Here is a 26,312-nt window from a genome sequence, read left to right as displayed (position 1 = left end):
CCTCCCTGTAGGTGGGGGCCTGGGGCTTGAACCTGGGCCCTTGTCTATGCATAATTCTTTTACTGACCTAGAATCTTACTTATTTTACTTTTATTTTTTAAAGCGTTATTTATTATTGGATAGAGACAGAGAAAAACTTGAGAAGGGGGAGGTAGAGGGGGAGAGAGACGGGTCAGGCAGTGGCGCACCAGGGTAAGCACACACACTACAGTGCCCAAGGAAACAGGTTCAAGCCCCTGGTCCCCACCTGCAGGAGGAGAGCTGCACCAGGGCCTCAGGTGTCTCTCTATTTCTTTCCCTTTCTATCTCCTCTTCCTCTCTAAATTACTCTCTATGTCCAATAATAAATAAATAAAAATATTTAAAAAGAGAGAGGGAGGGAGAGAGACAGCCACCAGGATTATTGCTGGGGCTTGGTGCCAGCACTATGAATCCAGCACTCCGGGTGACTATTTTTTCACCACTCATGAATATTTTCCTCCTGCAAGTGGGAACCAGGGGCTTTGAACCTTGTTGTATGCTTTACATTGGTTTGTTCTAGCCCTCCCCTGCCAAGAGAATTGGATGAGTCCTGTTAATTTCGTGGGCCTGCTTGGCCCCGCCCCAAGGAACCCCGAGAGAGGGTTCCTGAGTCAGAGAGTTCCTGAGTTCCAGAGTTGGAGAGTTCCTGAGTTCTAGAGTAAGAGGGTGCTTGTGCCGCCGCCGCAAAGAGACAGCCGAGTTCTGTTTGGTGATTAGTTTGTCTTAGTTTATGAATCGTTGTTCCTGAATAAAGAAATACAGCTTCCCTGCCCAGCTGTTGTCTCCGCGTCTCTGTTACCCGCCGTGAAGCAAGCCAGGCCGGCAAGAGCCTCCGAAAATTTTAACAACAGAACCTGGGTCCTCGTGCAGGGTCACGTGTTCGCTTAAGCAGCTTGCCACCACCTGGCCCCTGTGTGGGTCTTCTTTAGGCCTCTTTCTCCAAGCTGATCTTTGCGTTGGTTAGAAAGCCCAGCACAGGGAGGCCTCTGGGTCACTTCCTTCTCACACCGCGGGCAGCAGGGAGTGTCTCTAGACGTCTCCACACTCCAGCCAACCAGCAAAAGCACTACGGGGACTCTGTGGGCAGGGCCGGAGCTGGAAGGTGGATTCCCAGTCATGTTAGCGGGACCCACAATCACAGTTCAGATAAACAGCTTTGGCAAGAGCACATTTTCAGAGAAACATCCTGCTGACTTTTGGGGGGGGGGGCTGAAAGGCCGTGTCGTGTGGACAGATAATCTGTATGGCTGTGCCAGCTCACCTGGACAGAGACTCTAAGGCAAGTCAGGCGGCTGGAACCACAGAAGACAGTTATGCATCTGACAGCAAGTCCTGAGAGAAAGATATCAGCCGAGGGGGAGAAGTGGAAACTCCCATCTCGCTAGACCACCAAGAAAAAAGAAACAAGCCGACCGGAGTGATGCCAACACTGACACTCCAAAGGAGTCTTTACAGCACGTTGCTCCGCTAGTCAGGAGCCGCTGCCGCGTGATTTGCATTTTTCTCTCATTTCTTATTTTATTTGCCTCCGGGGTTGTTGCTGGGGCTCGGTGCCGGCACTACCAATCCACTGCTCCTGGAGGCCATGTTTTCCATTTGATTGGACAGCACAGAGAGAAATTGAGAGAGGAGAGGGAGACAGAGAGGGAGAGAGAAAGAGACACAGGCAGCCCTGTTTCACAGCTTGTGAAGCTTCCTCCCCTGCAGGTGGAGGCGGGAGCTCGGACCCGGGTCTTTGTGTGGGTCTCAGTGCCATGTGTGCTTCACTGGGTGCACTACTGGGGGGGCCCAGCTCTCATTTCATTTGGAAAAAGGTTTGGAAGGGGAGGACTTGAAGGAGGGAGGGTGCTGAGTCAGGGAATGGCCTGTCTCAGGGGGATTTGCATCCTCTGCTGAGAGGAGATGAGGGGGGCTCCAGCCAGCTCGCAGCTCAGCACCTCAGCACCTCAGGGCCAGGTCTACAGGGTGACTAAATGACTAAGTGGCTTCCTGCTTAGAAGAGCATCCTGGTGACTCAACACTCCACCGGCCAGGCCACAGGCCGAGGCTTCCACCCACGGCTCTCACTTTTCGCCTTTTTTTCCCTTCTTTTTCTTTTTGCCTCCAGGGTTATCGCTGGGGCATGGTACCAGCACCATGAATCCACGGCTCCTGTGGCCATTTTTTCCATTTACTGGTTAAGACAGAGAGAAGTTGAGAGAGGAGGGGGAGACAGAACAGGAGAGAGAGAAAGAGAGACACCTGCAGACCTGCTTTGCCATCTGTGAAGTGTCCCCCCGTACGTGGGGAGTAAAGACTTGAACTCGGATCCTTGTGCTGTGCGGGCCCTTGCGCTTCAGACTGTGTGTGCATAACATAACTGGGTGCGCTAGCACCCAGCTCCCTCTTGTGCTTTTTAGGGGACCTGCAATGATGCCAAAGTCACCAAGCTCTGATTCCAGAGCATCTGCGAAGGCTTGGGGGAAAGAGATTGCACAGACACCCGTGACCACGGGCTTCCTTTATTGAATAAGAAATGGCCTTAGCCCAGAGCATCTGGCCCAGGAAGTCACTGCCCTGGCTGGACCCCGGGGGCAGCAGAAGGTGCTCCAGTGCAGCTGGGGGCCGAGAGCACAGTCTGAACAAGGCAGCGTGAAGGGCAGATACAATGTCCCTGTCGTTCCGGCAGAAGGAACAGCTGCCACGGGCGTGTTGGGTCAGGAGATTGTGGCCTGGAGTCTTGGCCACTGTAACTAAGTCCCCTTACTTGGCTAAAAGGCAACAGAAGTCACCAGTTGTGACCACACGGCCACCGTGATTCTGACTTCTGAGTGTTGCCACTGCCCCGATGACACCCGTGCCCAGGGGCCTTCTGGGGCTGGACTGGGCCCAAAGCCCCGGGCATCTCAGGTCTCCTCTGTGAAGCTGCCCAAGCAAGCCCACAAAGCCTGGTGCCTGGGAAGAGCCTTTGTAATAAAACAAGGGAAGAGAAGGGTTGGAGAGGATGTGGAGAGAGAAGAAATACACTGCTGGGGGTGCAGAACAGGGCATCCCCTCTGGGGAACAGGGTGGAGAATCCTTAGACAGACACACATGGAGATGCCACAGGACCCAGCAACTCCACTGCTCGGCACTGACCCCAAAGATATCGTAACTCTGACTCCAGGGGACACATGCACCCCACCCCCTCCGTGTTCATAGCGGCTTATTCTCAATAGCAGAAGCCTGGGAACAACCCAAATGCCTTTGACAGATGACTGGGTAAAGAAAGTCATGGGACATATGCTCGGAAGAGTAGTATACAGCAATGAAAAGGGATGCCATTGTGTCCTTTGGGACAAAGTGGGCGGAACTGGAGAAGAGGATGTTCAGTGAAGCCAGTCAGGAGGTGCAGGGCAGCTACAGAACGGCTTCACTCTTACGCAGAATATAGAGAACTGAGTTTACAGATGTAAAAAACACACAGTGTCAACCTATTTCCAAGACTGTGGGAGAACTAGAGCGGTGATTTACCTACAGCGGTGAGACAGGGACATAGATGTGGTGACCAGAGTTGTGAAACAAAGAAACACGTAAATGAAAAGCCCTTGCAGGGTGTGACAACTAGAGACAGGCCCTATCCTGCAGCTCCCCTCACCCCCACCCCACTCTCTTTTCCTTTATTTTATTTTTTGTGGAGTCAGGGTCTTACATGTTCATGATTTCACTGCTCCCATAGTGATCATTTTTATCCAGAAAGAGGAAGAAAAGGAAAGATATTTACAGCACCAGAGCTTCCTCCGGTGCTGTGGTATTCCCATGTGGTGCCAGGGTTGGAACCCGATCTTCATGCCTGTCCCCCACCTTGCTCTGCCTTCCTCACAGGAAGCTCCCTTTGCCAAGGGCCGTTTCTGGCTGGCTGGGCAGTGGGCTCCGGGACCAGATGTCTGGCCTTGCTCCTTGTTCTGCCACCTTCCAGACTCAGGGCTCTGGGCTGGTTGAGTCATCGCTTTCGGACTGACTACACTTCCCTCCTTCTCCCCAGAACAGAACCTCACAACACCAGCTGGGTGCCAGCTCCTCCCGTCCTGCCCAGCCTCTAGCCTCACTGAAGCTGGGGCCCCTGACTAGCACTGAGCTCACCTGCGGGCGGGTCGGCCGGAACAGGGAGAAGAGTCACAGGACAGGGTGGGTGCCCCAGGAATCCTGCGGGGGGGAGGTGGGCTAGGGTCCTGGGAGGGGGAGTGACTGCATCTGGCCACTCTAGGGGGCTCTGGGGCTCAGGACAGCAGAGGGGGTCATAGAGGAGGGACACACACAGGGCTGACTCTCTCCCCTCTAACACCTGAGTGTCTGCAGGTTGTAGCTTTGTGTCATATTAGCTCAAGACCTGACTCTTGCCAGAGAGCTAGCTCAGAGGGTAGCGTGCACGCCTCACCGGGCATGAAGCCCTGGGTTCAGTCTCTTTCTCTCTGCTCCCGCTCTCTAAATAGTTTTTTTTTTTTTTTAACAGGCCTGAGAGACCACTTGGCAGTGTTGATGCATTCGAAGCTGTTGTTTATTTTTATTTATTTTACTGTATTTGGTAGGACAGAGAGGTTGAGAAGGAAGGGGGAGATAGAGAAGGAGAGAGACAGAGAGACACATTCGATAGTCCCCGTCCATGCCCTGTGGGCTCCACCTTCCTGACAGAGCACTACCCATTCATCCCGCTCCAGAAGGCCCCAGAAGGCGAGTGTGGGGGGTCTCCACTGGGGCCCTGAGCCTGGGGAAGTGTCTCCCTGTTCCCGGGGGGGGGGGCGCCCACCTACCTGGTCCCCAGAGCGTGACGCACTGCTGCTCGTGGGTCTGACAGATGCCATTGTAGCAATAACCGTCCACCCCCTGGCAGGCGTGCCCGTCGTGCAGGTAGACGTTGGCCGGGCAGTGGGGGCTGGTCCCGGTGCAGAACTCGGGGAGATCACAGGAGTTGCTGGAGTCCCTGCACGCTGTGCCAGCAGGCTTGAGCTGCAAGGGGAGGGTGCTCACTGGGCGGGGGCGTGCCAGGGGTGGGGGGAAGCTTCCGGAAGCGCCCCTGGGGCTTGGGTGGTGGAGCAGAGGGCCCCTGGCTGCACAGAAAGACCCCTGGGCAACAGAGAGAGCTCATCCAATCAGCAGAGTCTGTCTCTGGGCTCTGGGCTCTGGCACTGGGAGAGGGCAACCAAAAACAGCTTCCATTTACATTTCTGATGAGCAGGTACTCTGCCAACTGGCACCTTCTTAGAAGATGGACCTGGGGGGGGGGCAGGTGGTGGCGCACCTGGTTGAGTGCACATGTTACAAGGCACAAGGACCCAGGTTCGAGCCCCTGGTCCCCACCTTCAGGGAGAAAGCTTCGAAAGTGGTGAAGCAGGGCTGCAGGTGTCTCTGTGTTTCTCTCTCTCTCTATCACTCCCTTCCCTCTTGGTTTCTGGCTGTCTCTGTCCAATAAAGATAATGATAAAAAAATAAAAAAAGAAGATGGACCTGGGGAATGCCCCCTGAGGGGCCTTGGGCAAAAGACTTCAGGTCACCCAAGGTCCCATCCGGAGTTGTCAGATGGCTCTGACACTCACAGTCCCAGCATCTGAGGGGCCTGGACAGGAGTAATTCCATGGACAGGGTGATAGTCACAACGGTGTGCTGCCATGTACCCCGGAGCCGAGGACCCATTGGATGGACCTGGGGGGGGGCACATGGAGCAAAGTCTTGCCTTTTCCTTTTCTTTTTTGTTGGAGGGGATGAAATCGAGGCTCCTAGAGGCTTGTCTAGGACACTCCCGCCTCACCAACCTTGTTCCTGCTCTTCTCCAGGGCAGGGAAGTGTTGCCTCTGCCTGCCCCGGAAGCTCTAAGGTCAGATGGAACTGATGTAAAGGCACCCAATACACGCGGGTCAGCACCAGGCTCTATCCCGAGAGAGCCCTGCTGCCCTCCCCCCCAGCATGCACTGGGACTACCCCCCAGCCTCTCTGTCCACCTACCCCTCCCAGACACCTCCACCACCAGCTGCTGGGGCCAGGGCGTGCCCACATTTTTGTCTTATGAGTTTAATCACTGCTAGGAAGGGAAAGAGGGAGAAGAGGGAGTTTTTTTTTTTTGCCTCCAGGGTTATCGCTGGGGCTCGGTGCCTGCACTAGGAATCCACTGCTCCTGGTGACCAGAGAGAAATGGAGAGAGGAGGGGAAGACAGAGGGGGAGAGACAAAGACAGAAACCTGCAGACCTGCTTCACCACTTGTGAAGCTACCCCCCTGCGGGTGGGGAGCCAGGGGGCTCGAACCGGGATCCTTGCACCGGTCTTTGTGCTTTGTACTATGTGCGCTTAACTTGCTGCTGCACCATGTCCGGCCCCCCAAGAGGGAGGTTTTGAAGCAGGACACATTGGTTGTGATGCCCTCGAGGGTCTGTTCTCCGGTGCAGGTGGCAGACAGGGGGTCCTCCACAAGCCCATCCACGGCGGATGGCTTAGTGTGAAAGAGATGAAGGGGCCAGGCGGTGGTGTGCCCAGTCGAGCACACATGCTACCATGTGCAAGGGCCCGTGTTCGAGCTTCTGGCCTCCACCTGCAGGGGGAAGCTTCAAAAGTAGTGAAACAGGCCTGAAGGTGTCTCTCATCTCCCTCCCTCTCTGTCTCCCCTCCCCCTCTCAATTTCTCTCTGTCTCTAGCCAAAATGAAAGGAAAAAATAATAAAGGACAGAAATAAATCTTAGGCCTGCAATGTTAACATTCTCCCCTGGGAGAATGTTAACAGCTTTGCCCGCGTACGGCCCAGTTCTGAGCCCAGCTCGCCAGCGTTAGAGGGAACTAGGTGCTGTGGTTGCTGTTTATTTGTTTGCTTATTGGCACCAGGATTGTTGCTGGGACTCGGTGCCAACACTGCGAGTCTACCACTCCTAGCAGCCATTTTTTCCATCTTTTTTCCTTCTATGTTATTTGACAGGACAGAGAGAAATTGAAAGACAGAGAGGGAGAGAGACAGAGAGACACCTGCAGACCTGTTTCACCACTCGGGGAGTGTCCCCTCTGCAGGTGGGGAGCCGGGGCTCAAACCCGGGTCCTTACATATGGTGGTAAGTGTGCTTAATTGGATCTGCCACTGCTTGGCCCCTCTCTTTCTATCTGAAAATATCGGTGGAGTCCTGAAGCCCAGGTGGTGATGGAGCCCCCGCTCCCTTCCCAAAGAAAAAGAAGAAAGGAAGAAAGGAAGGGAGCCCTTTATCCCAGGAACTTTTGACTCAAGAGCTCAGGCTGTCAGTTCTCAGCTCCAAATAAGGAGACACACAACTGAGTGGCTCAAGCAGATGCCACGGTGGTCACAAAAGTGGCCAAGGCACGACAGATGCCACTCTGGGCCGGGAGGGGCCTGCTGCTGAGTGGTGGTTAGACTCCAGACAGAGTGCCGATGCAGGCCCCTGGAAAGGCCCTCTTAGCTTCTGAGCCCAGAGACAGATGTCCTGCTCCATCTTGAGCCAAGGGCCTGGGCTGAGGCTGAGGCTGAGGCTGAGCACCCATCCTACTGGGGAAACCTTTTGGGGACGGACCCACAACTGCCTCCCAGAGCACAGAGGCTGAGCGCCCATCCTACTGGGGACACTTTTTGGGGACGGACCCACAACTGCCTCCCAGAGCACAGAGGCTGAGCGCCCGTCCTACTGGGGACACCTTTTGGGGACGGACCCACAACTGCCTCCCAGAGCACAGAGGCTGAGCGCCCGTCCTACTGGGGACACCTTTTGGGGACGGACCTACAACTGCCTCCCAGAGCACAGAGGCTGAGCATCCATCTCATTGGGGACACCTTTTGGGGACGGACCCACAACTGCCTTCCAGAGTACAGCTGGATCACTCTATGTCCAGTTTGATACTGTGTTGGGTCTCTCTCTCTCTCTTTCTTTCTCTTTCTCTGCCACTGCCTCTTTGTCTCTTGTTCTCTGAAAGAAGTCATCCTGCAGTGGTGAAAGTCTGGTAAGAACAACAACAACAGAAGACAAAATAATTGGGTTCGAGCCCCCACCACCCCCACCTGCAGGGGGAAAGCTTTGCAAGTGGTGAAGCAAGGCTGCAGGTTTCTCTCTTCCTCTCTGTATCCCCTTCCCTCTCAATTTCTGACTGTCTCTATCTAACAGGTAAATAAAGATAATTTAAAAAGTTCCTCTATACTTTTGATTTAATTTATTTATCATTGGTTAGAGACAGAAATCGAGATGGGGAGGAGATAGAGAGGGAGAGAGACAGAGAGACACCTACAGCCCTGCTCCACCACTTATGAAGCTTTCCCCTGCAGGTGGGGACTGGGGGCTTGAACCGGGGTCCTTGCACATTGTAATGTGTGCTCAATCAGGTGCACCGCTACTCAGCCCCCAACCTGATGACTCTTCAGTCCATAAATAAATGGTCTCAGACAACCACAGGTTGAAAATGTATTTTTTGACAAGAGTCATAAAAACAGGAGGTAGCAGCCTCCTAGTCTTGTGCTGTGAGCAAGTGGGGCAGTGAGTGCGGGACTCCTGCGGGTGGTGTGCCCACTTTGACCCCTGTTGAATGGCTGGGGCCTGTGGTGACCTTGGGGCCCAGGGACTCACTCACCTGGCAGTCCTCACAGCACTGCCCATGGGCACACACCGCTGCCGGCTTCAAGGTGCAGGTGGTGGCATTGCAGCAGGGGTTGGTGCATTCCTGGAGGGAGGAGGGACAGGTTTCAGGCAGGCTCGCAGGAAGCAGCTAAGCCTCGGGGACAAAGGCTCCCTCTAGGAGGAGCACAGGACCTGAGGCTCTCGGCTGGGCTGGGAGTCGCCTGGCTGGGGTGCTCTCAGTCAGGGAGACAGCGGAGATCTCTGAGTGATCATGTCACAGAGTCCTGGGAAAAGCCATCAGCACTTGAAGACCTTTCACGAAGTTTTTCCTTCCCAGTCACCAGCCTGGGATGGACGTTGCTGTGGGCACACCGTCAGCTCAGCACAGCTCCAGGCCCTGCCCCACAGACTCTGACCACTCACTGCACATCTCATTGTTCTGCACTGACTCTGGAACCTGGGAATGCCTTGAACTTAGTTAACAACTATCCTCAAAAATTTTTCATTATCTTTATTTATTTACTGGATAGAGACATTCAGAAATCGAGAAGGGAGAGGGGAGAGAAGGGGATGATAGAGAGACAGAGAGACACCTGCAGCCCTGCTTCACAACTTGAAAAACTTACCCCCTGTAGATGGGACTGGGGGCTCAAACCTGGTCCTTGTACATAGTAACATGTGTGCATAGTACATAGTAACATGTGCATAGTAACATGTGTGCTCAGCCAGGTGTGTTGCCACCTGGCCCCAAGAACTATTCTCATCTCTGACATCATACAACACTTTCAGCCCACCTGGTGGCTGTCAGGCTCAGGCCAGACTTACTAGAGTCATGGGCCCCTTGAAACAGACCTAAAGTAGACTTTCTAGCTTCTTCCCACATGAAGCTCCTAGTTTCATCTGCTCTATTCCTACCTTTAGGTTCCTGATGATTAAACAATTTGTCCTGATTTATATCTTTCAGCCACCAAGTTGCAGATGCTGCCATGATACCAACCTGACCTCTCTGGGCAGATGACATCACCCATGTGTCCTGGAACCTCCCCTCCCCAGAACCCTGCCCCACTAGGGAAAGAAAGAGACAGGCTGGGGGTGTGGATCCACCTGCCAACACCCATGTCCAGCAGAGAAGCAGTGACAGAAGCCAGAACTCCCACCTTCTGCTCCCCATAATGATCCTGGGTCCATGCTCCCAGAGGGATAAAGAATAAGGAAGCCTCCAATGGAGGGGATGGGACAGGGAACTCTGGGTGGGGACTGTGTGGAATTGTACCCCTTATCCTATCGTCTTGTTGATCATTATAAATCAATAAACTAATAATAGATAAATAAGCATTTGTTCATATTAGAGGCAGTATTTAAATACCCACTGTAGCTCTTCTTATGAAGACCCTTGTCCTCTCAGAATAAAAAAAAAATGAGCGCAGTAACTTCTGTGTTAGGCAGTACTTGTATTTATTCTCCCTCCTTTCCTTCCTATCTCTCTCTCTCTCTTCCCTAACAACAAAAAGGAGCAAGAGATTGGCAACTCTGGTTCTCAGCAGGAAGCCTGGACCCATTCAGAAAGTCCTTGTGCCTTGTTCATTATGCCAAGTCTGCTGCATTGCTTGATGCTGTGGTCTATTTACATAATCACTGTCTTATATGAGACCCACCCTGCCTGCAGGGTATTGGTTTAATCCCCACTGGTTAGATGGAAGTGTTCTATGGTTCTATGTTCTGTTCGCACTCTTTTTTTGCTCTGCCCCCTCTCCTAGTTATTTCCTTTCCCCTTGCTACTTCCGGTGAAGAGATACATAAAAGGCGATACATCTGATTAATAAACAAGGGATTGCTTTCTCGCTCAGCCATGAGTTCCTGGTCATCTCTCTCCCGCTTGCGAAGCTAGCCCGACATCTGGCACCTGAATATGGACTGGCAGAGCCTTAGACCATCTAGTCACTTGGGGCTTAGACATTTTTGGAAGAAAGTGGATTTTTCCTGAAGAAGGGTGAGCTCATGGCCTTTAGCACTGATTCATCTACCAGTGCCCTGCTCCTGTATTTTGAGACGGGCTGCGTGTGCTGGAGAAACTGCAGACTGTTGGTACCAGTTAAAGCAGGCACAGAGCAGCATGGCCCTGCAGCCTGGACGGCACCTTGCACACACTCGATGGACCACACCTTCCCTGGGAGCTTAGCGTGTGCTCCTGGTATGCACCCAGCCCCAGTGAGTACATTTGAAATCCGCTCAAGGATTTTATAAACATCCGGACTGTCTAACATATACATGGAGATAAGACTGCCAGCCAGGAGTCACAGGCTGACTTTCACCACAGGGAGGGTTTCTGAATCCTTGGTGTGACCCTACACAGTTTCAAGACTTTAAAAAGAAAAAGGAAAAGGAAAAGGAAAAGAGAAAAAGAGAAAAAGAAAGCTGCTAGTGACTGCATCCCTCATCAGTGACCACTTGCGTACAGATGTCACCCTGCCCTTTGGGCCTGGGTGGTTCTCCCAGTAAAGACCTCGGGGAACTTCTTGAGACCAGGTTGCAGGGCCCTTTAAGAACTCTCTCTCCCCGCCAGGGTCCAAATGGTCTAAGCAAAGGCTCAAATGGAGATGCAGCCAAACAGAATGGCTTTGACTTCAAAGGAGATTGATAATGCCTGAGAGATAAGCAAGTTTCAAAGATATCTGCAAGCTACTGGCACCCCCTGAACTTTAAACAAGGAGATAGGAAGGAGGCTTCCTAGCCCTGTTAGCTGAGAGCAGGCTGTCAGGATGTGCTCCTGGTTGACGCCAAGTCCAGCGGCTATGCAGAGCCTCCAGCAGCCACTTGCCTTTTGAACGACCCAGACTCTTCCCCCCAGTGCAAGGTTTATCAGAGGAGACACATTCTTCATCTGTTGACACCTTTCTCATCTGGGGACTCAATACAGAGGTTTAGTGGAGCCCAAGAACACCAGGACTCTGAGGCAGGAAGAGTAATGAAGCCATCAGGGACGCCCCTGCAAACTCCCTAATTGTCATTCTTTGGTGGTAGGTACTAGGCGCAGATGCTTAATCATGGGAACTGGGGTGAGAGGATGCTGCATCTTCTTGAAAAGAGTCAAGATTATTTCCGGGAGGAGAAGCTGGTCATAGCCCTGAAGAGACATCGTTCCTACCGAGTTTGTGTGTGGGAGTGGTGCTGCATCGAGTCCCTCTGTGTGGGAAGCAGGGGCATGGTGGCTATTTCCAGGGTCTGAGTGCTGGGAGTAGAGACAAAGGGCCCAGGTGAGCAGCCCGATGGCCAGGTTTGGCCACAGTGGTCTGTATCTGGGAATGGGCTGACACATGACCAGACAGAGTCTGAGCTGACACCTCAAAATTTAACAGGAAAAAAAAAGGGAAAGAAAGGGAACTGGGTGGTGGTTCATTGGGTTAAGCACACAAAGCAAAGCACAAGGATTGGCGTAAGGATCTCGGTTCAAGCCCTGGCTCCCCACCTGTGTGTGTGGGGTTTGCTTCACAGGTGGTGAAGCAGGTCTGCAGGTGTCTGTCTTTCTCTCCCCCTCTCTGTCTTCCCCATCTCTCTCCATTTCTCTCTGTCCTAGTCAACAACAATGACAGCAACAACAGCAACAATAATGATGATAAACAACAAGGGCAACAAAAGAGGAAAAAAAAGTTAAAAGAAAAAGGAAAGAAACAAAAAGTGAAACAAAAGCTCACCTCTGACCTTGCAAGATTTCTTTGAAGAAAGAAATTGAGCTCATATGAAAATGACTGAACTCCAGTGTCAAGAACTCCATGAAGTAAGAGTCTGGACTCAGAGGCAAGCAGTCGAAATCGCATGCAAGTCTGGTTTGGCTCGATAGAAGGGAGGAATGTGAAGGAAGGAAAAAAGAAAGGAAGGAAGAAAGGAAGGAAGGAAGGAAAGAAGGAAGGAAAGAAGAAAGGAAGGAGGAAAGGAATGAAGGAAGGGAAGAAGGAAGGAAAGAAGGAATGAAGGAAGGAAGGAAGGAAGGAGTCTGATGTGACTGGGGCTGTCCTGCCATGCTGTCTGCTGCCAGTCAGTGCTGAACTGACTCCTTGGTGGAGACACAAGAGAACGTCCCATTGGTCACTGGTGAATTTCTGGCACCCAAGCATTTGCTGGCATGATGGTAGTGTCAGTGGAGGAACTAGGGTGCTGACAGTTGAGATGATGATGGTGGTATGTTGAGCATTATGCCAGCTCTCCTGCATTGCTTAATGCTGTGGTCTATTTACATAATCATTGTTTTGCCTGAGACCCACCCTGCCTGCAGGGTATTGGTTAATCCCACTGGTTAGAACCTTCTTAACATCTGCTATGGAAGCTTGCTACCTTCCCAGAGTGCCTTGTTTTCTCCACTCCTTTTCCTAGCCAATCCCGTTCCTGACTTGCCACTTCCGTTTTTTACCCTATAAAGCCCGCTGCTGTTCCTGGTTTCTCTCTCTTTCTCTTCCGTGTCCTGACCTGGAGAAGACCTGGAGAAGGGCTGGCGTGCATAGCAGGAAGTGGCCATTTTGCTAGCTCCCCGTGACCTAAACCTGCTATGCTCACACCCGACTCTGGGGCATCCGCATTAATAAAGAATTGTATTACCACGCTGCCACGAGTTCCTCGTCTCTGTCTCTCTCTCTCTCCGGTGAGGCTACCCCGGCAGTGGTAATGGTGTCGGTGATGCTAATGATGGTGGTAGTGGTGGTGCTGGTTCAGTAGTGTTGGTGATGGTGATGATGGTGCAGAATCGGTGACGGTGTTGCTGATAGTGGAGATGGGAACCACAATTGATGCCCACAGTGCCCAAGGTGCAGTGCTGCTGACAGTGGTGTTGATAGATGGATTGAGTGATTGCTAGTTTAGTCACTTCCAACCTGAGTTCTCAGGGCTCCATGCAGAGCTAGCTAGCTGTCAAATAGACTTACACTAATAAATGATTACAGGTTCAAAGATAAACCGTTTAAGTCAACAGACTTTCCTAAGAAACATGCATAATTTAAACTGATTTCCTTTCAAGTAATTACAAACCCAAATCTCTGGGGGAGCCTCCCCTCTGCTGTAGTACCTCACCCCCAGGATAGTTTCCGGTTTTCCCCAATGATATTAAGAAGAGTTTCTGTAAACCCCATAGATTTGATTTGAGGCCCATAGTCAGCACAGCAGCCTGTGTGACCTCTGCATCCCTGTAGGTCTGAGCTCGCATTTTATGGTCATGGCTAGAAACATTCCAGGCTGCACTAATTTCAGGACCCACCTTCCTCGGATGGTAGGTAGAGTATGTTGTCCAACCTCCATTCAGAAAATGGAACATTTCCTACCATTGTTGATCCACACTGAGAGCAAGGTCCTATAGGGGCCCACAAAGGGGTCCATTATGTTGTTCCTGATGGAGATGACCAGTGACCCTGGAGACAGGGATCTGTTAGAGGCCTAGGCTCATCATGTCTGTGTGGGAATCCCAGGACTCCCTGAGTAGGGCCCCAGGTAGCCTACTAATGACCAAAGAGTCGTCATTAAAGTGTGATGGTCTCTTGCCCTTATCCAGCTTTTGTAGTCCTTACTTTGTCAAATTGATGGGGTTTACAGCTAACAACATTTATATATTTTCCCATATTTGGGAGCTACTCTCTTCCCTGATCCAGCTTTCTAGTCCTTTTTTCAACTATGACACCATCTCCTCAGACAATACCTGGGTCCATCTGCATATTAGCTGCCAGACTCAGGCAAAACCTAGTAAAGCCATGGGCCCCTTGGAATAGACCTAAAATAGATCTACTAGGGAGTAAGGTGGTAGCGCAGTGGGTTAAGCGCAGGTGGCAAAAAGTGCAAGGACTGGTAAAGATCCCAGTTCGAGCCCCCAGCTCCCCACCTGCAGGGGAGTTGCTTCACAGGCAGTGAAGCAGGTCTGCAGGTGTCTGTCTTTCTTTCCCCTTCTCTGTCTTCCCCTTATCTCTCCATTTCTCTCTGTCTTATCCAACAACGAAGACAGACTGACAGCAATAATAACTATAACAATAAAACAACAAGGGCAACAATAAATAAATAAATAAATAAATAGACCTACTAGCTCTTTCCAAAATGGAGACCCTAAATCTTCATCTGCAATATTCTTGCCTTTAGGTTCATGATTAGTCAACAATTTGTTCTGCTTTATATCTTAACTCTTTTCAGCCACCAGGCTCCAGATACCATGATGCCAACCTGAATTCCCTGGGCAGATGGCCCCTCCATGTGTCCTGGAGCCCACCTCACCAGATCCCTGCCACATTAGGGAGACAGAGAGGCAGACTGGGAGTATGGACCGACCTGTAAGCACCCATGTTCAGCGGGGAAGCAATTACAGAAGCCAGAACTCCCACCTTCCGCACCCCATAATGATCCTGGCTCCATACTCCCATAGGGATAAAGAATAGGGAAGCTTTCAAGGGAGGGGATGGGATAGGGAGTTCTGGTGGTAGGAACTGTGTGGAATTGTACCCCTCTTATCCTATGGTCTTGTCAATATTTCCATTTTGTAAATAAAAATTAAAAAATAGTAATAAAGAGAAGAGTATCTGTAACACCACCAGCTGGCCCCAGCAGAGCACCCAGGTCCTGCACACCTGGCAGCCGCAAACATGTCTGATGCTTCACCCCTGGTGAATCCTGAGTTTGATGAAATCTCCTCTATGCTCCCAACCCCCAGAATGTATTCTTCCCCACACCCCAACCATTCTGTATAAGTGGTCAAGCCAAGACTAAGTCATTCCAGTCGGCATGGAGAGTCTCAGGAGTTCTTGGAATCCTGGGTACCAAGAAGATTCTAGAAGCAGTGGTCTGGGGATTGTAGGCATTTGAGGGAGCTCCCCAAGGCTCAGCCCTACGCCCTCCCACTTCAGAACTCTAATTAAGACACACTCATCTGAGTCCTCATTAAGCCCATCTGTGAATGTAGCTCAGCCAGCCTTGAACTTGTCTCCCATCCTAGTTTGGGGCGGGGACCCCACACACAGCCTGCCTGCCTGCCAGCCAGCCAAACAACTTGCTTTGATTTATTCTAAACACAACCTCTTCCAAGTTCCCAGGGGGCATCACTCTACCAGGAGGGCTCACTGTGTCCTGTCTTCTGTCCTTCCATCTCAAGATGACTCAGGGATATTCTAGAAAGGCTAGAGCTTGCTTCAAAGGAAGCAAACACATTTAAGTCTAAAAGCAACAAACAAAACAAAACAAACAAAAATAAACAATCAAGAACCAAACAACCAGTGTGGCTTATTCAAAGTCCTCCCTTATTAGCCATTGGAAGCTCCCATTCCAAGGCCACACCAAGGCCTTGTTGCAGACTCAAAGCTCAGCGCTTTCCCACTGCTCACATCCTTGCCAGAAAACATCCCTTATCCATCCGTCTGTCCGTCTGTCCGTCCATCCATCCATCCATCCATCCATCCATCCATGCTTTCTCTCTTTTCCTCTTCCTTTTTCCCCTCCTTCCCTCCTATCTTTCTTTCTGTCTTCCTTCCTTTCTATTTGTTTTTAAATTGGATAAGACAGAGAGACATTGAGAGGAAAGGGGACACACACACACACACACACACACACCCTGCAGACCTACTTCACTACTTGGGAAATGGGGGCTTGAACCCAGATTCTTTGTACATGGTAAAAAATGCACCCTACGAGGCGAGTCACTGCCCAGCCCCGGATTCTTTTATCTTTTTTTTTTACATGAGCCATAGAACTTATTTGGTGCATCAGTTACAGTTCAAGGAGGCTGCCCCAGCTGGTGCGGCTTCAAGGCGGCCTTCTAGAGCATTCCCTCCCTGAATTCTAGCACTCCCAGTTGCCTGTAGGGGTCCCCTAAGGCCTCCTGCCTTTTCCTGCCTGCCCACAACATTCTGGAAGCCGCTGTCTCACCTCTAGCTCCCCGCAGTCACACTCCTCGTCTTCTTCCACGTATCCGTTCCCGCACTTCTGGCCCCCGAAGGCCTGCTTGACCTCGGGCAGGTTGAAGAGGCAGACGCCCATGCCCTTCTCCAGGCTGGCCTCCAGGTCTTTCCGGCTGCAGCTGCTGAACGCCACGGGGAAGGGGTACCTGCAGGGCAGACGGAGGGGTCAGCTGTTAGGACCCCTTTACCTGGGCCCCTCCTGCCGTCACGGCCCCCACTGCCCTCATCTTCCCAGGCCTTCACTGCCCGCAAACAGCGCATCCATGCTCAGGGCCCAGGTTCGGTCCCCTGCACCACGACAAGCCAGAGTTGAGCAGTGTTCTGGTTTCTTCTCTCTCTTTCTCTGTTTCTCTCTCCCATTAAAATAAGCAAATAAAATATTTTTTATTTTTGTATTGGGGGACTCACGGTTTATAGTCAATAGTCAATATCGTTGTTGGTCCATGTGTAAAATTTCTCAGTTTTCGGCAAAACACTCTCACCCCCAGCCTAGGTCCACCATCAGCACCAGGACCTAAAAGCCCCCCCACCCCCCCACAGAGTCCTTTACTTTGGTGCAAGACACCAAATCCAGTCCAAGTTCTGCTTGGTGTTTCTGTTATTTTTCCACTTGTGTCCATGAGTGAGATCATCCCATCTTCATCCCTCTCTTTCTGGCTGATCTCATTTCACAGGATTCCTTCAGGCTCCATCCAAGAGGAGGTGAAGATGGTGACTCCATCATTCTTCACAGCTGAGTAGTATTCCAATGTGTATACAGACCACAAATTTCTCAGCCACTCATCTGCTGTTGGACACCTAGGCTTCTTCCAGCTTTTGGCTGTTACACATTGAGCTGCTATGAACACAGGTGCACACAAATCTCTTTGGATGGGGTGTGTTTGGTGGGGAAATACAGTATTTTTCTAAATGCACCAGGTCAGCAAGGTAGCTCATCTGAGAGGGGCCTGTTTTGCCATGAGATCTACATTCAAACCTGGCCCCACCACCACCCTGGAATGAGTTTCAGTGTTGTGGTGTCTTGCCCTCTCTCCTTCTGTCTCTCTCTCTGTCTGAAGAAGCTGGTCCACAGCAGTGAAGCAATGAGCAAGCCACCCACAGAAATGAGCAAATGAACAAACATTCAGGGTCAGTGGACACATGTCAGCTCAGTGACTCTGTGCCGTTAGGGCAGCATCTGCTACAGAGGGAGTGCTTCGTCATAACAGAAAGGATCTCACAAAAGACTGTACCAGGGTCAGGTGGTGGCACACCTGGCTAAGCGCTCACATTACAGTGAGCAAGGCCCCAGGTTCAAGCCCTTGGTCCCTGCCTGCAGGGGGAAACTTCATGAGTGGTGAAACAGGGCCGCAGGTGTCTCTCTGTCTCTCTCCTTCTCTCCTCTTTAATTTCTCTTTGTCTCTCTCCAATGATAAGTAAAAAGTATGTATACATAAAAATAAATCGGGGAGTCGGGCGGCAGTTCAGCGGGTTAAGCGTAGGTGGCGCAAAGCACAAGGACATGTAAGGATCCTGTTTCGAGCCCCCGGCTCCCCACCTGCAGGGGAGTCGCTTCACAGGCGGTGAAGCAGGTCTGCAGGTGTCTGTCTTTCTCTCCTCCTCTCTGTCTTCCCCTCCTCTCTCCATTTCTCTCTGTCCTATCCAACAATGTCGACATCAATAACAACAACAACAACCACAACAATAAAACAAGAAGGGCAACAAAAGAGAAAATAAATATTTAAAAATAAAAATAAAAAGTCGTAATGAAATTTTGACTGATGACTATTTAACCACACTCACCAATATTGGTGGGAGACAGATTTTTTCTACAGCATCCTAAGATGTTAGAAGAAGAGTTTCACACCTGTAAACACTTGTATACAACCCGCCACCTCTAAATTCCCAGCGCCATCACACGAGACCCCTCACTATCTCCTACTCCTCTCCCACCATCTCCGAGAACCACCCATGGCTTCCGGGGCACAGCCTGAGGGTCATCTTAGTTGTGCTCCCTGCAAATGATCTGTTTTCACATGTGTGGGTCCCATGACGCCACGTGGCTTACTCCACAAAGACACATTATCATCTCTCTCTCTGTTTTCTTTTTTAAAAATTTTTTTGATATTTATTTATTTCCTTTTGTTGCCCTTGTTTTATTGTTGTAGTTATTATTATTGTTGTTGATGTCATTGTTGGATAAGACAGAGAGAAATGGAGAGAAGGGAAGACAGAGAGGAGGAGAGGAAGACAGACACCTGCAGACCTGCTTCACTGCCTGTGAAGCGACTCCCCTGCAGGTGGGGAGCCAGGGGTTTGAACCGGGATCCTTAGGCCGGTCCTTGCGCTTTGCGCCATGTGCGTTTAACCCGTTGTGCTACCGCCTGACTCCCTTTCTCTCTCTTTGTGATGGAGTTTAGTCCACTGAGTATCCCAGAGCTTCTTTTTTAATATCTATTTTCTTACTTATTTACATATTTATATTGCCATCAGGGTTATTGCTGGGGCTCGGTGCTGCTTCCAGAGGCCATTTTATCCTGTTTTATTTCTCTCTTTTTAAATTAGAGAGGAATGGAGAGAAGAGGGGAGATAGAGAGGGTGAGAGAAAGAGAGACACCTGCAGACCTCAAACCCGGGTCCTCGCCCTTGGCATTATGCGCACTTAACCAAGTGCCACCGCCCAGCCCCCACTCGAGCTCCTTTACCCAGCCATCTACCGGTGGGCGCTGCGAGTGAGGGCTTCCATGTCCTGGCTCTTGTGAGCAGTGCAGCTAGAAGTGAGGGTACAGAGTTCACCCTTCCAAACTAGTGTCCCAGTGTCCTTGGAGTGAACGTCTAGGAGTGGGGTGGCAGGGCGCTCAGGGGAAGAAAGGACCTTTTGGTGCTGGGTGGTGGCACAGCTGGTTAAGTGCCCAGAGTACTGAGAGCAAGGACCCCGAGCATGGATCCAGTGTTAAGCCTCTAGCCGAGGAAGCTTCACAAGCTTCTGCTGTCGTCTCCCTCCCCCCTCCCTCCCTCCCTCCTTCCCTCCCTCTCTCTCTCTCTCTTTCTCTCTCTCTCTCTCTTTGTAGAGAGATGAACTCTTCCCTCAAGGCCTAAGCCAGGCTGCTCTGAGGGGGCCAGGCGTGGGAGGACCAAGAGATAAGCAGCCTGGTGTGGTGTGCGAGCTGGCGGGCAGCCCTTATCAGCTCTCTGGAAAGGAGCTGATTGCTTAGACAATGTCAGCACTTAACTAGGCAAGACTGCAGGAGAAATCACCACGCTGGGAAAGCTTTCCAGCAAGAATACTGCATTGGACAGGCGCTGATGGAAGAGAGGTGAGAATCTAGCCCTGGAAAGGCTGCAAGTGAGGGCAGAATCTTCTAGAATGCCCAGAGCTCGGAGCCCCACTTATGCAGACACAGTCAGGCACATACCTCCCCCTGCCCCCAGTCCACTGCTCTCCAGGAGAAATACACTGAGTTTTTATTTTAGGGTGGGTGGGGCATCAGGGCTAGAGAGAAGTGACAGAAATAAGCTGAATGCTATTGGTTTAAGTCCAGGATATTTCCTGCAGACCAGGTGGGAGAGAGATCAGACCACCGCTGTCCAAATGACAGTTTTGTGTCTGGGAGGTGTTGTCAGGAAGAAGAAACACAAGTTATCTGTGCGGAGATGCCTTTCCGCCCTGCTCAGCCTTCCCCCTTTCTGTGGAAGGATAAGGTCCAAATGCTCACTTGACATCACGGATAAATAATATCTCTCCCCAAGGATAATGTCTCTCCAGCCTGAGAGAAACCCTCGGAGCCCGTGTCCACAGGGCAGCAGCATTCTGCTCTGAGGCCAGGCGAGGCTCTGGTGGGGGGATCTCGGTGTGGCATGTGGGAGTGCCCGGGGGGCCTCACACCACGTGGCCTGGCCTCCCCACGCCACTGGCCTTCAGAGCCCCAGCGAACGGGCTGCTCCTGGGGGGCTGCTTCCTTCCCGGGCCCGAGGCCAGTGCCTTCCCCTCGCTTTAGCCTCCCTTCCTTCCAATTGCTCCTAGTTGCCAAACTCCCAAGGAGTCTGACTTGCTGGAATCTCAGCGTCAAGGACAGCACATGGGACCACACAGTTGTCAAGATCCCAAAGACCCTTTGCTGCGTCTGTGTTTGAAACGGTGAGACCCAGCTCTCAGCCCCGCTCATCTCACTGTGCACTCAGCCACACTCCGGGTTCATCTGGAATATCTCAGGACAGCAGCTGACTGCACGGACAGAGACCAGTGATTCACAGACGCAGGACTATACGGCCGGAGGGAGGGAGGATGATCCCAGAAAGAAGCCCCCTTTGCTGTCCTGTCCTTTGCTACAGAATACTTAAAAATTATTTCTGCGTCAAACTGGGGGAGTGGGGTGGGGGGACACAGCAGCCCCAACGTGACTCTGGTTCCTGTGTCCCCCTTGTTTTTTCTAATTTCTTTTCTTTTTAAAAAATATTTATTTAGGGAGTTGGGCGGTAGCGCAGCGGGTTAAGCGCAGGTGGTGCCAAGAACAAGGACCGGCGTAAGGATCCCGGTTCGAGCCCCCGGCTCCCCACCTGCAGGGGAGTCGCTTCACAGGCGGTGAAGCAGGTCTGCAGGTGTCTGTCTTTCTCTCCCTCTCTCTGTCTCCCCTCCTCTCTCCATTTCTCTCTGTCTTGTCCAACAATGATGACGTCAATAACAACAACAATGAAAAGCAACAAGGGCAACAAAAGGGAAAATAAATAAATATAAAAAATTTATTTATTTATTTCCCCTTTTGTTGCCCTTGTTTTTTTATTGTTGTAGTTATTATTGTTGTTGTTATTGATGTCGTCGTTGTTGGATAGGACAGAGAAATGGAGAGAGGAGAGGAAGGCAGAGGGGGAGAGAAAGACAGACACCTGTAGACCTGCTTCACCGCCTGTGAAACAACTCCCCTGCAGGGAGGGAGCTGGGGGCTCGAACCAGGATGCTTACGCTGGTCCTTGCACTCTGTAACACGTCTGCTGTGTTACCGGTTTTTTAATTTCTTTTCAAAGTTCATTCATTAAGTTCCATAGAGACACAAGGAAATTGAGAAGAGGGGAGTCAGGGCAGTGGGGTCTTGGAGTGACTCCGTGGTTTAGGGGATGTGATTCTCGCTTCGTCACCTGCGCTTAACCCGCTGCGCTACCGCCCGACCCCTACAAATACATATTTTAAAACACTTTTTTTCCTTTTCCAAAGTTTATGTATTGAAGTTGATAGAGACACAAAGAAATTGAGAAAGGAAGGGAAACAGAGAGGGAGAGGTGCAGAGAGACTCCTGCAGTCCTGCTTCACCACTAGATAAGCTTTTTTCCCTGCAGGTGGAGACTTGGGGGCTTGAACACCACAAAGTACTGGCTTATCAAGTGAGGCCAGGAAGCCATTCTCTGCCTGTTGTAACATCACTGCAGGGCGGCTGGCAGAACTAAGTGGATTAATAATGGGGCAGCCTCTGCCGCCTCCCAGAAATCACACTGGGGTGCCGCTTTGCGCTGAGAAGGCTCCAGTCCCCACGCCAAGCCCAGGCAGCTCAGGGAAGCGTGGTGCAGAGCTGCCTGGAGCCCAGCCGCCCAGCTCCCTGGGACCGAGCTCTTCCTCTCTCCTCCTGAGCTTCGCAGCTACTGTGGTTTTATTTGAGACAAGTAGCTTGAAGGGAGTCCTGCTGCCCTGTGGCTTTGGCCTGGGTCAGTTTGAAGACCCAGGAAGCCCATTTATGTTCTGCCCTAAGCTCAAGAACGCACAAAGCCACCGCACCCTGTATGACGGACTGAGGAAGGGGGGCATCTGGATTGTGTTCTAACAGGCTGTGCTATCTCCTCAATCCTTAAACATTTCACTGACCAAAACAAACAGACAGACAAACAAAGCATACAAACAAACCCTCCCCATACGAGCTATAAGGGTAAATGCCCTCCAGCCCCGTTCCTGTCAAAATAGATGTATTTCTTGTTCCCATGGACACACTTCCACTTCAGCCATGGGGGAGGCTTCTCTGTGTGCACTGGTGTGGGCGGGCGGGTGGGCCGGCGGTGAGGACAGAGCCCAGGTCCTCACACGTGCAGGGTGTGAGCTTCGTCCGCCACAGCCACACCGTTTACACAGAGTTTTCTTATTTTTCCTATTTATTTAATTATCTGTAGAGCCAGGGCCTGGTGCATGCTCCAGTTTCACCACCTCCAGGCTAATGTTTTTGTCCAGATAGCGAGAAAGAGAGAGAGAGGCAGAGACTGCACACATATTTAAGAAGGCAAGCCCCACAGGGAGGGCAGACTCTCAGAGGCATGGAGCTCCCTCCCGTTCCCCAAACTCTGGACACTCTGGGAAATTCTTCCTGGGAGAGTCTAGTTCATTTGAGTCCTTGGAAACATTTTTTTCTGACAGAGGTCTCTGGAGAAAGACATCTAGTTTTAGAGAATATGCATACACCACACATCTGACAAGGGGAAAAATATCCAAGGCACACAAGAAATCATAAAACTCAACAAGTTCAAACAATCCCACCAAAAGGTAGAAAGAAGAGGTGAAGAGACCTCACCGCAGACACACACACACACACACACACACACACACACACACGGATATACACACATTGTCAGTGTCAGAAACATGCACATGCAAACTACAGCTCTCAGCTAACTTTTCTACTTTTCTGTTTTAACTTTTCTGTTTTCAATAGGGAGTTGGGTGGTTGCGCAGCGGGTTAAGTGCAGGTGGTGCAAAGCACAAGGATCCCGGTTCGAGCCTCCGGCTCCCCACCTGCAGGGGAGTCGCTTCACAGGTGGTGAAGCAGGTCTGCAGGTGTCTGTCTTTCTCTCCCTCTCTCTGTCTTCCCCTCCTCTCTCCATTTCTCTCTGTCCTATCCAACATCAGTAACAACAACAATAATAACTACAACAATAAAATAAGGGCAACAAAAGGGAATAAATAAATATAAAAAAATTAAAAAATTTCAATAGATGGGGATGGGTGGTGGTTCACCGACTGAGTGCACGTGTTAACATGCACAGACTTGGGCTCGAGCCCCTGCTGTCCGCCTGCAGGGCGGACGCTTCACAAGCAGCAAGGTGCTGTAGGTGTCTGTAGGTGTCTCTCTTCTCTATCTCCCCCTCCTCTCTCAATTTTTCTCTGTCCTATAAAAAATAGAAAGAAAAGGGAGTCGCACGGTAGCACAGTGGGTTAAGTGCAGGTGGCGCAAAGTGTAAGGACTGGCATAAAGATCCCGGTTCGAGGCCCCGACATCAATAACAACAACAACAACAACTACAACAATAAAACAAGGGCAACAAAAGGGAATATATATATGGAGAGAGAGAGAGAGAGAGACAGAGAGAGACAGAGAGGCAGAGAGAGAGGGAGAGAATTTGCTCCTTCAGACCTACAGGGATGTGGCAGTTACACAGGCTGCCAGATCGAATCGATGGGGTTTTTCAGTTAACCATATTTATACAGTTTTCCCATATTCAGGAGCTACCCTCTTCTTGGATGCAGCTTTCTAGTTCCTATTTCCAATTCCGACAACATCACCCCGGAGAGTGTCTTTGGCCCATCTGTATGTTAGCTGTTGGGCTCAGGCAAAAATTAGTAAAGACATAGGCCCCTTGGAATATACCTAAAATAGACCTACTAGCTTTTTCCCAAATGGAGACCCCATCTGCTATATTCTTACCTTGAGATTCCTCATTATTAAACAATTTCTTTTGTTTTATATCTCAATACTTTTTCAGCCACCAAGTTGCAGAGGCTACCATGATGCCGACCTGACTTCCCTGGACAGACGACCTCACCATGTGTCCTGGAGCCTCCCCTCCCCAGAGCCCTGCCCCACTAGGGACACAGAGAAACAGGCTGGGGGTGTGGATCCACCTGCCAACACCCACGTCCAACAGAGAAGCAATGACAGAAGCCGGACCTCCACCTTCAGCTCCCAATAATGATCCTTGTTCCATGGCCTCCCCTCTCCAGAGCCCTGCCCCACTAGGGAAACAGAGACACAGGCTGGGGGTGTGGATCCACCTCCCAACACCCACGTCCAGTGGAGAAGCAATGACAGAAGCCGGACCTCCACCTTCTGCTCCCAATAATGATCCTTGTTCCATGCTCTCAGAGGGATAAATAATAGGAAAGTTTCCAATGGAGGGAATGGGACATGGAACACTGGTGAAGGGAACTGTGTGGAATTGTACCCCTCTTACCCTATGGTCTTGTTGATATTTTTTATTTTATGAATAAATTTTTTTTTAAAAAAGAATCTTCTCCTTCGGCCTGGGACTTGACTGATGACCCAAACAAACTGTACTCTCTTTATACAGAAAGGAAAAACAACCCCGTAAGGTTGTCGCTGTGTGTTACTAGAGCTAAAGGACCCCTTTTTTTGGGGGGGGTGATTTACAAAGCCATTAAGTCAATAATATTGGCAAAGAGATTGAGAGACACAAAGAGAGGGAGACAATAGCACTGGAGCTTCCTTGGTTGTTTTAACACCTCCCATGTGGGGCAGGGGTTTGAACCTGTGTCATAGGAACGGTGAGGCCCTACTCAGTGAGCTCTCTCTCTGGACAGACACTTGTCTTTTCCTTTTTAAATAGGAATCTCCTCTCTCTCTCTCTCTCTCTCTTTCTCTCTCTCTCTTTCTCCCTCTCCCTCTCTCTCCCTCTCTCTTTCTCTCTCTCTCTTTCTCCCTCTCTCTTTCTCTCTCTCTTTCTCCCTCTCTCTCTCCCTCTCTCTTTCTCCCTCTCTCTTTCTCCCTCTCTCTCTTTGTCTCTCTCTCTCTCTTTGTCTCTCTCTCTTTCTCCCTCTCCCTCTCTCTTTCTCCCTCTCCCTCTCTCTTTCTCTCTCTTTCTCCCTCTCCCTCTCTCTCTCCCTCTCTCTTTCTCTCTCTCTCTCTTTCTCCCTCTCTCTCTTTCTCTCTCTCTCTTTCTCCCTCTCCCTCTCTCTCTCCCTCTCTCTTTCTCTCTCTTTCTCCCTCTCTCTTTCTCCCTCTCCCTCTCTCTCTTTGTCTCTCTCTCTCTCTTTCTCCCTCTCCCTCTCTCTTTCTCCCTCTCCCTCTCTCTCTTTGTCTCTCTCTCTTTCTCCCTCTCCCTCTCTCTTTCTCCCTCTCCCTCTCTCTCTCTCTTTCTCTCTCTCTCTCTCTCTCTTCCCCCCCTCTTTCTCCCTTCCCCCCTCTCTCTCCACAGAGAGTAAGTCCAGGACTGGGTGAGCTGGGAGGTGACTTCTCACCACCCTGCAGAGGAGCCACTGCTTCCACAGGGCAGGAGGGTGCTGCCGGTCCCACCGCTCTCTGCTCCCCAGGATCTCACACCCTGTTGCAGCTCCACTCTGGTCTCCTAAGAAGTCCCCTCAACCCACATACCCCTGCAATCGCCCTCCTTTGCCCTGGTACTCACGCCACTTCCTTCCAGGCTCTCTGTCTCTCCCCCTTTTCGATCTTTGCTTGAATGTCATCCGTGCAGAGTCTGCCCTCAAATCCCAATGTGAACTGGGCCCCCACCTCACTTACTTCCTTTGCTGCATGCCTCCAACATGTAAGTGTATAAAAAGAGACTTGTTTCTTTACAAAGGGGGGGCGGCAGGAGTGCTGTACCTGGGTAAGCGCACATGTTACAGGGCACAAGGACCCGAGTTTAAGCGCCCGGTTCCCACCTGCAGGCGGAAAGCTTTGCAAGTGGTGAAGAAGGGCTGCAGGTGTCTCTCTGTCTCCTTCTCAATTTCTGTCTGTTTCTATTAAAAATTAAAGATTCAAAGAAAAGAAAAAGAAATATAAAAAATGTTTTATAAAACCAAGAGAGAGAGAGCGAGAGAGAGTGAGCCAGAGAGACTGAGTCCTAGAGCATCACTGTGGC

General features: G+C 50.9%; 1 protein-coding gene across 1 annotated transcript in view; it reads right to left on the bottom strand.

Annotated features, from left to right (window-relative positions):
• The window catches only part of ADAM12 (ADAM metallopeptidase domain 12), a 253,987-nt gene that overhangs the window by 33,656 nt on the left and 194,019 nt on the right, over positions 1–26,312 (bottom strand). The window contains 3 exon segments of the mRNA XM_060171088.1: positions 4,791–4,986; positions 8,585–8,674; positions 16,453–16,630. Coding sequence (XP_060027071.1) covers positions 4,791–4,986; positions 8,585–8,674; positions 16,453–16,630 — 464 coding nt within the window.

This window comes from Erinaceus europaeus, chromosome 14 (genome assembly GCF_950295315.1).
Source record: "Erinaceus europaeus chromosome 14, mEriEur2.1, whole genome shotgun sequence".
In the NCBI taxonomy this organism is placed as follows: domain Eukaryota; kingdom Metazoa; phylum Chordata; class Mammalia; order Eulipotyphla; family Erinaceidae; genus Erinaceus; species Erinaceus europaeus.
This window is presented reverse-complemented; position numbering and strand designations above follow the sequence as displayed.